The sequence below is a fragment of the Orycteropus afer genome, unplaced genomic scaffold (assembly GCF_000298275.1).
Source record: "Orycteropus afer afer isolate SDZICR_OR568_19922 unplaced genomic scaffold, OryAfe1.0 scaffold00666, whole genome shotgun sequence".
Taxonomy (NCBI): domain Eukaryota; kingdom Metazoa; phylum Chordata; class Mammalia; order Tubulidentata; family Orycteropodidae; genus Orycteropus; species Orycteropus afer.
The window spans coordinates 121722-136066 of NW_006922253.1; the positions used below are offsets into that span (position 1 = coordinate 121722).

At 38.5% G+C, this 14345-nt stretch overlaps 1 protein-coding gene and 1 pseudogene across 1 annotated transcript; one reads left to right on the top strand and one right to left on the bottom strand.

The window, feature by feature from the left end:
• Window positions 1-1986: 1986 nt before the first annotated feature.
• LOC103210861 (olfactory receptor 4C46-like) lies at window positions 1987-2943 on the bottom strand. The gene has a single exon (XM_007956778.2). It carries the CDS (start codon window positions 2935-2937, stop codon window positions 1987-1989), a length of 951 nt encoding a protein of 316 aa, XP_007954969.2. The 5' UTR covers window positions 2938-2943.
• Window positions 2944-6759: 3816 nt separating this feature from the next.
• LOC103210887 lies at window positions 6760-7348 on the top strand (annotated as a pseudogene).
• Window positions 7349-14345: the final 6997 nt, after the last annotated feature.

Below are 14345 nucleotides of genomic sequence, written 5' to 3' on the forward strand. Positions count from 1 at the left end.
GGGCAGTGAATTTAGTTTTTTGGTTTTGGATATATGTACATTTTGTTTATCAAATATCAACTTTGAAAGTTGATGGACATTCAGTTGTTTCTATCTTTTGGCTCTTGTGAATGTATTTAACACTTTTTGTACGAGTTTATCTTTAAATCTATGTTTTCAATTCTCTTCAGTATATACCTAAGAGTGAAATTACTGGATAAAATGATAAATCTACATTTAACTTTTTGAGTAATCACATAACTGTTTTCCACAGTAACTGCATGATTCTACATTTCTGCCAGCAATGTGCGGGGGTTCCGATTTTTCCAACATATTTAAAGCACACTCATATTTTCCATTCTATCTTTCAGGTCCCTTACCCACCCTGTGACTTAAGCCAGAACCCAGTTTTACCCATGACTGTCCTCTCTCTAATCCTACATGTAATAAAGTACATCTTACTTGAAGAAAAGTAGTAAGTGAAGAAGTCTACGAAAGGTGTAGCAATGGCTGTGGCCTCAGTTGGAATCTGGCTAAAGTTTGCAGCCATAGGGGCTCTGGAGTACAAACTGCAGTACAGAGCAGGGCCCACCTTGACGTAAAGGGGTCTGCCTTTTGGACCTTTTGCCAGTGAGTATGACCCTGTCATGTTAGAGAGCTTCAAAATTGTCTGGTACAATTACCCAGAGGATGGTGGCACTGTGACTTGGTAGGAGCCTCAACTCAAGCAGCCAGGTCATGGGTGCACTGACCCTGCATCTTCACTGGCACCACCAGAGTCAAGACCTCCATCCTTTCACATTAGATCATTATGTTAAACCCCTAACTGCTGTCCTTTGTCTAGTCTTGCTCCCATACTGTAGCTGAGGTTAACATTCTGAAACTCAGGTCCAGCCATATCATGGGTGGCTTGAAAGACCATTCAGTGCTTCTCCATTGTCCTCAGCATTCAGCTGAGTTATATGATTCTTTATGATTTTCTCTGGTCCTCTAGCTTCATGTCTTCCTGTTTTATCCTTTAACATGTGCAGTGTTCAGCAAGTTTTCTGGCATACATTGTGGCTTCAGAAAATAAGCTGAATGAACAGAAGGATTAGTAACCACAACCGTACTAAATTATTTAGGTTTCCTGAATATTCCAGGCTCTTTTACACATCCTGGCCTGTGTATTCTATCTTCCATGTATTCTCTCACACTGATATTATGTCTATTTATCCTACTGACTTCATTTTATTCTTCAATGCGATTGTCGATGCTTTCATTTAAGACATATTTCCTGACCCCCAGGATGTGGTTCTGCATTCCTCCATGTGCTTTCACACATGCAGTCATTTGTATCACTGTGTTGTACTTTTCTGCTGCCTTCTGGGAGTCTCTCAATGAATTGTAAGCAGATCTCTTCCTACTTAAAACTGAAATCCTACCAAGTATTATTGGCATACTATGCTCCCTGGGTTCAAAAGTATCTGTTGATCAATAACAAATGAATGAATGAAGGAAGAAATGGAATATACTTATTAAGAAATTGCTTTGTGTGTAGTGATAGCCATAATTTTTTCAAACCTACTTTTAATAATCAATCACATTCTGGTTCTTGGTTCTTCAATATGCCTGCTTTGATACCTATCAGTTTCTCTCAGTCCCTTGCCTGTAAATTGAGGCAATAAAGGTGCTGATACCTTAGCACTTATAGGAATTATTGATGAATACCAATAAATTTTATTATATTTTTGTATATATTTTTTTAATTAAAGGGAAATATTACATATCTATTTCCATGGAATATGCTAGTAAACTGTGTCTGAATTTGGTAACATTTTCCAGTATGCAAAGAATGCTCCTGGATTAGTTTTTCTCTTTTTCCCTCCTATTCATAGTCTGCTAATTGCAAAAGTTATGAATTACAATGATCAACTTTTTAATCCTGTAAATATTTCTTTCTGAGATCCTTGTAAGTGTTCTTTTGACTCTTTCCTCAACTGAATCATTCTTAAGATCTAGAGATATTTACTTATCACCTACAATAGCTTTCTTACTGCACAATTTCATAATAGTGTCCTTCATTTGGGCATTTCTCAAGGTATAGATTAAAGGATTTAACATGGGAGTTATGATAGCATAGAATACAGCAACGGCTTTATCAACAGGTAGAGAGGTTGCAGGTCTCATGTACACAAATATGCATGGCACAAAGAATAAGACAACCACTATGATGTGGGAAACACAAGTTGAGAGGGCTTTGTGCCTCCCCTCTAAGCTGTGGGTCCTTAGGGAGCGCAGGATGACCACGTAGGAGATCAGCAAGAGGAGAAAGTTTAACAGACAAATGAACCCACTGCTGGCAGCAACAAAAAGCCCTAAAATGTGGGTATCAGTGCAGGCAAGATTGAGCAAAGGGTTCAGATCACACATAAAGTGATCTATGATGTTAGGGCCACAGAAGGGTAATCGAAACATGAAAAGAATCTGTATGGTCGCATGAAGAAAGCCTCCCACCCAGGAGACTCCTATTAGCAGGACACACACTCTCCGGTTCATGATGGTTGTGTAGTGCAAGGGCTTGCAGATGGCCACGTAGCGGTCATAAGCCATCACAGTAAGAAGGATGACCTCAGCACCTCCAAAGAAATGTTCTCCAAAGATTTGGGTCATACATTCATTCAATAGGATGGTCTTCCTTTCACGGAATGAATCTACAATCAGTTTTGGGGTAGTGACAGAGGAATAGCAAGCATCGATAAAGGAGAGATAGGCCAGGAAAAAGTACATGGGGGAGCCCAACAATGGGCTGGTGGTGATGGTGACCACAATGAGCACATTTCCTACCACAGTGATGGCATAGATGAGAAAAAACACAGCTAATACAACTTTCTGCATCTTTGGATTTTCCGTGAGCCCTAGCAGAATAAACTCTGTCACATTGTTCTTAATCTCCATGTATATAATGGGACTGCTCATTATATTACCTACAAAGAAAACAATTTTTATTAATATAATCCTGAATTTATTAAGCTTTTCATTCAAGTAAGCAATAAATATAATTCTATTGATTTGTAATTTTTTTAAGAGGTAAATAAAAGTTCAGAGGCTTTTTTCTCTCATTGTGGAAAATATATACATAATAAAACATTTACTTTTTCAGTATTTTTGACATATATATTTCTGTGACATTAAATTATGTCTATTATGTTGTTCAACCATTTTCACTATCCATCTCCAAATGTTTCCAGTACCCTTAAAAGAAGGTAAGTGTCCCCTAAGCTTTGAGTCTTCCTTTTGTCCTGTCTCTTCTAGCCCCTAATAACCTCTAATAAAACTTGGTCTCTATGCACTTTCCTATTCTAGATATTTAATATAAATGGGATCAATATTTGTCTTTTTGTGACGGACTTATTGTACTCAGCATAACACTTTTAAATTTCATCTTGAACTAGTTTCAGGACTTGGATTCTCTTCCTGGCTGAGTATTGTTCTAAGTATATTGGTTTTGGAAGCAGAAAGATCAGATCTACAATCTGTCATTTGCAAGTCTGTTTATCTGAGGTACAACTCTTAGCATCTTACATCCTCTTTCTCTTTTATGTAAAGGGAAAAATAATGTCCACCTCACTGGTTGTTCTCAGAATTGATTAAGAGATCACATGTGAACACATCCAGCACAGCACTGGACTCATACATATCACTTTATTGACTCCCTTTTTATGACTGTATGTGCACCTAGGAGATAGGAAGTTTATATATGAGCAAAACATGGTGAAACACCTAACCTCATGTAATAAGTACAAGAAAAATCATCCACAATTACCTCTAAAGAAGCCAGGGAGACTCACATTGAAATTGGATCCCAGGAAGAGGTTTTCAAGTCATATCTATGACTTTTGTGTGTAATGTGTATTTAAATCATATTTTGATCCACATGATTAGAATGATTATTAAAAGAAATTGTCTCCTGGCAGAATCATGGTATCTGATGTGAGAGAGCTAGGTTGTAGTCCTATAAATTTTTCAATGTCTGTGAGCTCCAAGTTACCTTTTAAATGAGTTAATTATAATTACTCAAATATTTTGAATATTTGGAGTTAAGATAAAATACTCTATTACTATTTTTGAAAGTGTTGAAAAATAATAATTAATCTATAAAAATAGTAATCATCTTAATTAAGAGACAACACTATTAGAGACTTACTTTAATAGTCTTTACAGATGACATCAGGGATGTTTAGAGTGTAACAATTCCATCTTCCAAGACACCTCCTTTTGAAATAAATAACTTTCTGTAGGAAAGATATGACAAACTTGGCAAGAGAACATTCAGAAAATTCTGTATCAAAACAATGTTTATAAAGTGATATTATGAACCTAAAACTTTACTTTTACTCTAAATCTCAAAACCTTTTCCCAGAAAATCTGGATTTGAATTTAGAATGGATTTACTGGAAACATTAAAAAGCATTGATCTTCTATCCATGGCTCTGGTCCAGTGATGCAAGAGGCAGAAAGTGTGGAAGAAACACATTTCAATGAATCACAACACCCATGGTGAATCTAGCTCTGAATATGTGAATTACTAAAAACATGTTAACCTTCCACTGCATAGATATATAAAGAAGTTTCCATAAAAGTTCAGGGAACTTGTTTTGCTCTCTCAGGAATAATTATCTCCTTTGAGTGACATGTCAGTTATTCTGGAGAGACACACTCAAGAACATCCATTCTTGAATAGGGACTTATATTTTCCACACTTGGCTCCTAACCACTCGAGAGTTCAATATCTCTACCTAAACTTGGATTGTCAAGGAAGCTGAATGCCATGCGAACAGCAGGGTGGCATGATTACTGTGTGTGGACTGTGATGTAGTTTCTCTGTTGACTCATGTCACTCAAGGAGCTTTGGTTTTCTTATTGATAATAATCTTTTCCTGGAAAACCATTATTGATTGTTTGAGAGCTACAGCAATAAAGCATAAAATTAATGGTTACTATTTTAAAGTGCAAGGAGCTCTGGTGTCTTAGTGGATAAGGCATTTGACCACTATCCAGAAGATTGCTGATTCAAACCCACCAACTGTACCATGGAAGAAAGATGGGGCATTCCACTTCTGTAAGGATTTCAACCTCAGAAAACCAGTGGGGGTGGCTAGGAGTTGGAATTGTCTGGATGGCATTGAAGTTTTTTATTTTTATTTTTTTAAAGTATTTCTCTCCTAAAACTCTTTTTCACATTTCAGAGAGGTCTTTAGAAGTAGCAAGAAAACCCAGAAAGTCCTAGATTACTGTATCCTCTGGGATTCATGGGCTAGTCAGAAAGCTATGCCACTCGCCCACTGGTATTTATTCCATTATGACTCAGTGTATACTTTAATACATAATGGAATTATTCATAATTTCCAAGTCTATAATGTTTATGGAAACAGAGTGTCACGTCTTTCTCCTGCTGAGTGGTTGGTGGGTCTCAATTACTGATCTGTTGTTTAGCAGCCAAGTACATTACACACAGAGCCACCCAGACTATTTGGTCAGAAACCTGTTGTTTTTGTTAGGTACCATCAAGCCAGCTCCGACTTAGGGTAACCCCATGTCAACAAAAGGAAACACTGTCCAGTGCTGTGCCATCCTCACAATTCTTGCTATACTTGAAGCCAAAGTTGTAGTCATTATGTTAATCCTTCTTGCTGAGGTTCGTCCCCTCTACTATAAGCATGATATCTTTCTCCAGCGAATGGTCTCTTCTGACAACATGATCAAAGTAGGAGAGACAACAACTGGTAATTCTCATTTCCAAGGAGCATTCCAGCTGCACTTCTTCCAGCACAGATTTGTTTGTTCTGCCGGCAGTCCATGGTACCTTCATATTCTTCACCAACACCACAGTTCAAAGGCAACAACTTTTTTTTGGTCTTTTTTTATTCATTGTCCAGCTTTCATATACATATGAAGTGATTGCAAATACCATGGCTTGAGTTAGGCCACCTTAGTTTTCAAAAAGACTTCTTTGCTCCTTAGCATTTTAAAGAGATCTTTTGCAGAGGATTTGCCCAGTGCAATAGGACATCTGATTTATTTGACTGGTTCTTGATTATATGCTACCTCTTGAAACAGATGAACATTGAAAAATTCATTTTGGTACAGTGACTCTGTGTATTCTTTCCATTTTCTTTTGATACTTCCAGCATCATTCAATATTTACCCATAAATGTCTGTCCATCTCCTCGAGGATTTCCCTTATTTCCATTGTTCCCCTACTTTATCAAGCATGATGTCCTTTTTGAGAGATTTGTCTTTCCTGATGACTGGTCAAAAGTCAGCAAATCAAAGACTTGTCATCTTCACTTCTAAGGAATACTTAGTTGTGCTTCTTCCAAGGCTGATTTGTTTGTTCTTTTTGTAGACCATGGTGTATTCAATATTTTTTACCAACCTAATATTTTGTTGATATTCTTCGTCGAACACACCAGTTCTCCTACCTTCATTTTTCACTGTTCAACTCTTGCATGCATATGAGGCTGTTGAGAAGGCCATGGCTTGGGTCAAACTCACCTTAGTGATCAATGTGACATCTTTGTTATTTAAAACTTTAAAGAGGGAGAATGAGCAGAGAAGGAGGCTCAGCAGCTAGTGACAGTGCACTGTGGAGACACACAGTGGATCAATGTTGTGCAGAGCAACTGCCTGTAGCCACAGTGGTAGCCTGGGAATCTGTGGTGGCCCTTGTATGTGGCCCAGATACTGTGTTTGTAATGGGAGTAGTGTGGAGCACAGCTGGTACAAGCAGGTGGCATTATGGATGGGAAAGTGTTCCCTGAGGAGCTGGATCAATGGGATGAATAGCAGCTATCTGAGTGAGTCCCATGTCAACAGCCAATGTGAGAGGTCTAAATAAACCCTAACAAAAGAATCCATTGTGCATAAAAAGTTCAGTGTCCAGTCACTGTCTGTGGAGATGTACTTGGGCCACTTCATGATCTCATGGAACTGTTTAGAATTGATGGCAAAACACAGATCCAAATTACTTGTTTATAAGAAATTATGTTAACAGAGGATATTATTCAGTTGAAATAGTTAGAGTGCTTGTAGCTCTTAATGTTTGTTACTGTGAACACCTCACCATTCTTTCAGGGAATCATAAGAGCAGATAGATCACACAGCATATGGTTTCTATGATGAATGTTTAAGGAAATATAGGATGTAAATTGTGGCAATATTTTCCAGATCTTTTTGACTATCTACTTTTCACTGCATTGGCTGATGACACATCTTCTGTCTCCAGGGTGGTCTCTCACTATCCATCGATACACTGATTTACAGAAAAGCACTAAATCACCTATAAGATGTTTCCCATGAGGGCCCAATATGTGTCTTGCTGTGGTAGGATCCAGATGATTGTGGTGGTTGAGGTATAGCTCCTCAACAAGCTGGCTACACTTTTGGACCAAATATTTCTGAGACATTTGTCATGCTACTGATCTCACATTTTGAGGCTGGGCCCTAGAGAGGTAGGTGGGCACACAGCTCAGGGCCTTGTGGAGAGGCTTTATTTAAGGCTGGGCCCTGGATAGTTGTGTGTTGGGGGGGAAGTGAGCAGAGCAGCTAGGAAAAACTAAGGGAGATGAACTTGTCTATCAGTTATTGTCCTGAGATGGCTTGTGTGTTGCTGTGAGATTAGAGGCTATGCCACCAGTGTTGCCAAGTGCCAGCAGGGTCACCCATGGTAGACAGGTTACAGCAGAGCTTCTAGACTAAGACAGACTCAGAAGAAGGGAGAGGCCATTCACTTCTCAAAGAATTGGGCAATGAAAACCTTATGAATACCAGTGAAACATTGTCTGATATATTACTTGAAATTATTATGAATATCCCTGAAGCAATGTCTGATATAGTGCCAGAAGATGAACCCATTATATAGGAAAGCACTCAAAATATGACTGAGGAAGAGCTGACTCCTCAGAGTAGAGATGATCTTAATGATATGGATGGAGTAAAGCTTTTGGGACCTTCATCGGGTGATGTGGCATGACTGAAAATGAGTAGACACAGTTGCAAACATTCATTAATAATAGGAACATGGAATGTTTGAAGTATGAATCTAGGAAAGCTGGGAGTTGTCAAAAATGAAAAGAAACATGTAAAGATCGATATCCTTGGCATTAGTGCACCGAAATGGATGGATTCTGTGAATTTTTTCTTTGAATCAGACAACCATATGATCTACTATGCTGGGAATGACAATTTGAAGAGGAATGGTGTGGCATTCATCGTCACAAAGACGGTTTCAAGATCTGTCCTGAAGTACAATGCTGTCAGTGATAAGATAATATCTATACACCTAAGAGGAAGAACAGTTAGCACTACTATTATTCAAATCTATGTATCAACTACCAAAGCCAAAGACAAGGAAATTGAAGATTTCTACAAACTTTTGCAGTTTGAAATTAACCAAACACGTAATTAAGATGTGTTGATTACCACTGGTGACCAGTATACAAAAGTTGGAAACAAAGAAGAGTCACCAGTAATTGGAAAATATGGTCTTGGTGATAGAAATAATACTGGTGATTTCATCATAGAATTTTGCAAGGCCAACCACTTATTCATTACAAATATCTTTTTTCCAAAGCTTAAATGATGGCTATACACGTGGACTTCACCAGATAGAATACCCAGGAATCAGACAGACTACATCAGTGTCAAGAGGCAATGAAAAAGTTCAACATCCTCAGCCAAAACAAGGCCAGGAGCTGACTGTGGAACAGACCATCCACTGCTCATATACAAGTTAAAGTTGAAGTTGAAGACAATAAAAACAAGTCCAAACTATGATCTTGATAATATCCCTCCTGAATTTAGAGAGTTTCTAAAGAATATATTTGATGCATTGAGCACCAATGCTGACAACCAGAGGAATTGTGGGATGACATCAGGAACATATCCATGAAGAAAACAAGAGGTCATTAAAAAGACAAGAAAGGAAGAACAGACCAAAATGGATATCAAAAGAGACTCTGAAACTTGCCCTTGAATAGAGAGTAGTTAAAGCAAATGGAAGACATAACAAGATAGAAGAGCTGAGCAGAAGATTTCAAAGAGTAGCTTGAGAAGACAAGGCCAATTTTTATAATGAAATGTGCAAACACCTGGAGTTAGAAAACCAAAAGGGAAGAACATGCTCAGCATTTCTCAACCCTTGTTGTTGTTGTTGTTTGCCATCGAGTAGGTCCCGACTCATAGCGACCCCTCCTTGGGTTTCCAAGGCAGTATCACTACGGAAGTAGGATTGCCCAACCTTCCTTCCGAGGAGTGGCTGGTGGGTTTGAACCGCCAGCCTTCTGGTTAGCAGTCAAGTGCTTTAGCCACTATGCTACCAGAGGTGAAGAACTAGGCTCTAAGAATTGATGGAATACCCATTGAGGTGTTTCAACAAATGGATGCCATGTTGGAGGCACTCTCTCAGTTCTGTCAAGAGATTTGGAAGACAGCTATCTGACCAATTTACTGGAAGAGATCCATATTTATATCCATTTCAAAGAAAGGTGATTCCACAGAATATGGAAATTATTGAACAATATCATTAATAACACACTCAAGTAAAATCTTACTGGAGATAATTAAAAGATGGTTGAAGCAGTATATTGACAGAGAGCTTCCAGAAGTGCAAGCTGGATTCAGAAGAGGACTTGAAATGAGGAATATCGTTGCTGATATCAGATGGATCTTAGCTAAAAGCAAAGAATACCAGAAAGATGTTTACTTATGTATTATTGACTACACCAAAGCACTAGATTGTGTGGATTGTTCCAAATTATGGATAACAGTGAGAAGAATGGGAATTGTAGAAGCCTTGATTGTACTCATGAGGAACCTGCACATAGATCAGGAGGCTGTTGTTCAAACAGAAAAAGGGGATACTGCATGATTTAAAAGCAGGAGGGGAGTGTGTCAGGGTTGTATCTTTTCACCATACTTAATCAATTTGTATGCTGAGCAAATAATCTGAGAAGCTGGATTATATGAAGAAGAACATGGCATCAGGACTGGAGGAAGACTCCTTAACAACTTGAGATACACAGATGACACAACTTTGCTTGCTCAATGTGAAGATGACTCAAAGCACTTACTGATGAATATTAAAGACTATACTCTGCAGTATGGATTACACATCAGTATAAAGAAAGCAAAAATCCTTAAAACTGCTCCAATAAACAGCTTTACGGCAGATGGAGAAAAGATTGAAGTTGTCAAGGATTTCATATTGCTTGGTTCTACAAACAACACCAATGGAAGAAGTAGTCAAGAAATTAGACGATATATTGCATTGAGTAAATCTGCTGAAAAAAACCTCTTTCAAGTGATGAAGAACAAAGATGTCTCCTTGAAGACTAAGGTGTGCCTAACCCAAACCATGGTATTTTCAATTGCCTCTTATGCATGTGAAAGAAGACTGAAGAAGAGTTGATGCTTGTGAGTTGTGGTGTTGGAGAAGAATGCTAATAGTACCAAGCATTGCTAAAAGGACGAATAGATCTGTCCTGGAAGAAGTGCAGCTGGAATGCTCCTTGGAAACAAGAATGGCCAGACTTTTTTTTCACCTACTTTGGTTATGTTGTCAGGAAGAACCATTCCCTTAAGAAGTATATCATGCTTGGTAAAGTGGAAGGTCAATGAAGAAGCAGAAGACCCTCAATGAGATGGATTGACACAGTGCCTGCAACGATGGGCTCAGGTGTAGCAAGGACTGTAAACCTGGCACAGGACTGGGCAGTGTTTTGTTCTGCTGTGCATAGGGTTACTGTGAGTCGGAGAAGACTCGACGACACCTAACAACAACAACAACCACAACAGTAACTGACCACACATTAGTGTCTAGAGCTCACCAGCTGTAATGGAGGGGTGTAGCCGGTGCCATGACTGGAATGTATTTAGCAATTTCAGTGATCCAAACTACTTTTATATTATGGTAACCATGCTGCAATCATGGCACTTGATGACACTGTGTTATACTTGTTAGTTTGACCCAGCACCTCATAAAGGTGAGGCACATATTACTTGTACACCAGACTACATCCTTTAATGAAATTTTATACTTGTTTAGTTTGCCATGAACCATATATTGATCTACTTGGTACCGAAAAAACAACAGTAACTCTAAAGTGTCAGAGCATAGCTAACATTCAATAAAGTTGCTTTCACATGGACAAAAGGATGTGCCATGCACAAATACCAAACCTCTTGTCATCACAGCCAGGACCACTTTAGAATCAACCAGTTCATTGTATGCTGAAGCTATATTATTGGTCGAGAAACCTGTTTCTGGCATAGTGCTATTTGTAGTTACTTCTGCTTTCTCTGAGAGACTGGGGATATTAAGATGTAACATTAACATCTTATGAATTCAATTTAGCTTCGGCTTTACTCACATCACTGTAGAGAAGATGGCAGCAATCACGGGAGCCTAATGGACATTTTGAAAAATAAGTACCAAGGCCTCCCTTCTACTTGTTACTATTGAAATCATTTTGTTTCCTTCCAGGGATACCATTTTAATTTAATTCTATGATTTGTCTTCACTCAGTTTGTTTCCTTTGCCAACCTCAATCCTATACTTTTCTTTGTTATTGTCAGAACCTGGTGAGTTGTTCTGAATAGAACTAATCCTTCCCTTTCTTTTAAGATGGTGTTACTGTACAAGAGCACTGCAGTGCTTTTCATAATCAGCTAGTGAACTAAGTTCTGCAAAAAGTGAAAAAAATTAAGAGTTCTTTTCCACCACTCATCTTTTAGTTTGTAATACAGCGGAGGCTTGCATGTCACTATTGTATTGAAAGCTAACTTGATATTTCAAATACCAGGAAGGTCACCCATGATGGACAGGTGTCAGGGGAGCTTCCAGACTAAGACAGACTAGGAGGCAAGTCCTGGATATCTATTTTCAAAACTCAGCCTATGAAAACCCAAAGAATCACTAAGCTCGGCCTTGGATAACGTATCTTGGTTTCAGCTTGAATATTACTTGCTTGAAAAATCTTCCCTAGGCATTAACACCTCACCCTCAGCTTTAGTCATGTGCCCATTATATGGACATATAGTAACTTGGGTCTTCTTACAGTACTTTGTTATTGTTATCCTTGGTTACCATAAAGTCTATGACTCATAGTGACCCCAGAGTGAAATAAACACTGCCGCGTGCGGCATCATCCTCATATTGTTGTCATGTTGAGCCATTGTTTCAGCCACTGTGTCAATCCATCTCTCTGAGGGTCTTACTCTTTTTTGCTAGAGAGCTTAATGTTCTTCTCTAGGGAGTGGTCCTTCCTGATAACATGTCCAAAGTGTGTGGATGAAGTCTGAACATCCTCACTTTAAAGGAGAATTCTTGCTGTACTTCTTCAAAGACAGATTTATACATCCTTCTAGAAGTTTATGGTATATTCAATATTTTTCATCAACATCATAATTCAAAGGCATCGATTCTTCTTCCATTTTTCTTATTCATTATACATTTTTCACATGCATATGGGACAATTGAAAATACCATGGCTTGCGTCAAGGATACCTTAGTCTTAAAGTTGGCATTTTTGCTTTTTAACAATTTAAAGAGGTCTTTTGCAGCAGATTTGCCCAATCCAATATGTTGTTGTATTTCTTGACTGCTGCTTCTGTGGGTGTTGATTGTAGATGCAGGTAAACTGCAATTCTTGATCATTTCAATTTTCTTCTCCATTTATCATGGTGTTGCTTTATGGTCCAGTTGTGAGGATTTTTGTTTTATTTAAGTACTTTCTCTGTAGAATTTCACAGTATGTACTACTCCTTTTATTTTTTTTTTAATATCTGAGTTCTTGCATCATGAGGACAATGACCCTGTCTGGGCTCTGGGGCAGACTTGTTGCGTTTCAATCTCAGTTTTGTCATCAGCTCACATTTATCTTGGATAAATTACTCAAGTTGCCTGATCAAGAAAAATGGGCATAATAATAGCATTCAGCACAAAAGATACCACACATAACACTTTTAATATAGGACCTTGTATATAGCACTACATAGCTATTGTTATTTATAATTGACACTGTGCCTTATATATTATAAACAGCTCAGTTAACACTTATTGGATGAATAGAAAAGAAGTAGACTCCAGGTTCCGGGTACAGTCTGATGACCAGCACTGCACTGTAGAAGATTTCAAGCATCCTTGGGTGATGCAAAAGATTAAGTGCTTGACTTCAAACCCAAAGTTTGTTGGTTCAAACTCATCCAGACGCCCTTCAAAAGAAGGCCTGGAGATATGCTTCTGAAAGGTCACAGCCTTGAGAACCCTGTGGAGCAGTTCTGCTCTGGACACACAGGGTGGCCCTCAGTTGGAATCAACTTGATGATGAGTGTTTTTTGGTTTTTTATTTTCACCCTTGTAAAAAATATCAGGGGATATCCATTTGATTGCCATTTAGGCAAAGGCTTCTAAAATTAATTACTCTTCCCAGAGGAATTAGAGAAAAATATGTGACCAGATGCTTTCTGGTGGCACTTGAATAAAATTGCATCTCCATGGTATGAAAAAGGAAGGCGCTGACATGAAAGGGCTGGGAGGATTTCTGGGCAGAGAATCCCAAAGGCAGTGCATCTCTCTGACAAATCTGAGGCCAGACTTGGAGTTCTTGTGAAGTTGGAAGAAAGAAGCCTGAGTCCTGAGGACCAAAATATGTGGCTCTGGACATCTATGATCATGGACGTTCTCATGAAAGCTCAGCAGAATCGGCTTTAGGGCATTTGTCATCCAGAAGACCTTTAATCATCTGCTGGTGTCTTGGTAATTGCATTTAATTTTGTAGCTTAAAAAATGGCTGCCATACTCCTAGAACACTTACAAGCCAATCAAACCAACTGACAGATAGAAAGGCTCTAAGATATCCATGAGTCCCATAGAAATGAAAACTGGGAATTGCTGCTGAGTGCCCTGTCAGCCCCACTCCCCCAGCCTAAACACCTTTTATAAACTAAGCTGCTTGAGGTTACTATCCTGGATAGTTTACCATCTGAACAAGCTCTGGCCAGGTGAGATGTTGTAGACTCAGGGTGGAGTGGATATTGATATGTTGGAAAATCACAATTTTACTCTTTTTTAAAAATTTGCTTCAGGTTTTGCTTTTTCTGGAAACAATTTCATTTTCAGCTCAGTAAATTAACCTGGCCTTGGCACTGGTTGTACATACTCTGGATTGAAGAAAACCACATATTTTAAGAATTGATGATTCAGTTAAGACCATTTGATGACAAGTCAGTAATGTATAACTCTCTGTTCTGGGTTATATGTGACTTCTTATAAAATGACCACTTTCTCCTGACCAGTTTGTATGTAAGTACAATCTGTGACTTAT

Coding starts and splice junctions, on each gene's coding strand:
- LOC103210861 (XM_007956778.2), bottom strand. CDS start 2,937: ATGAGCAGTCCCATTATATACATGGAGATTAAGAACAATGTGACAGAG.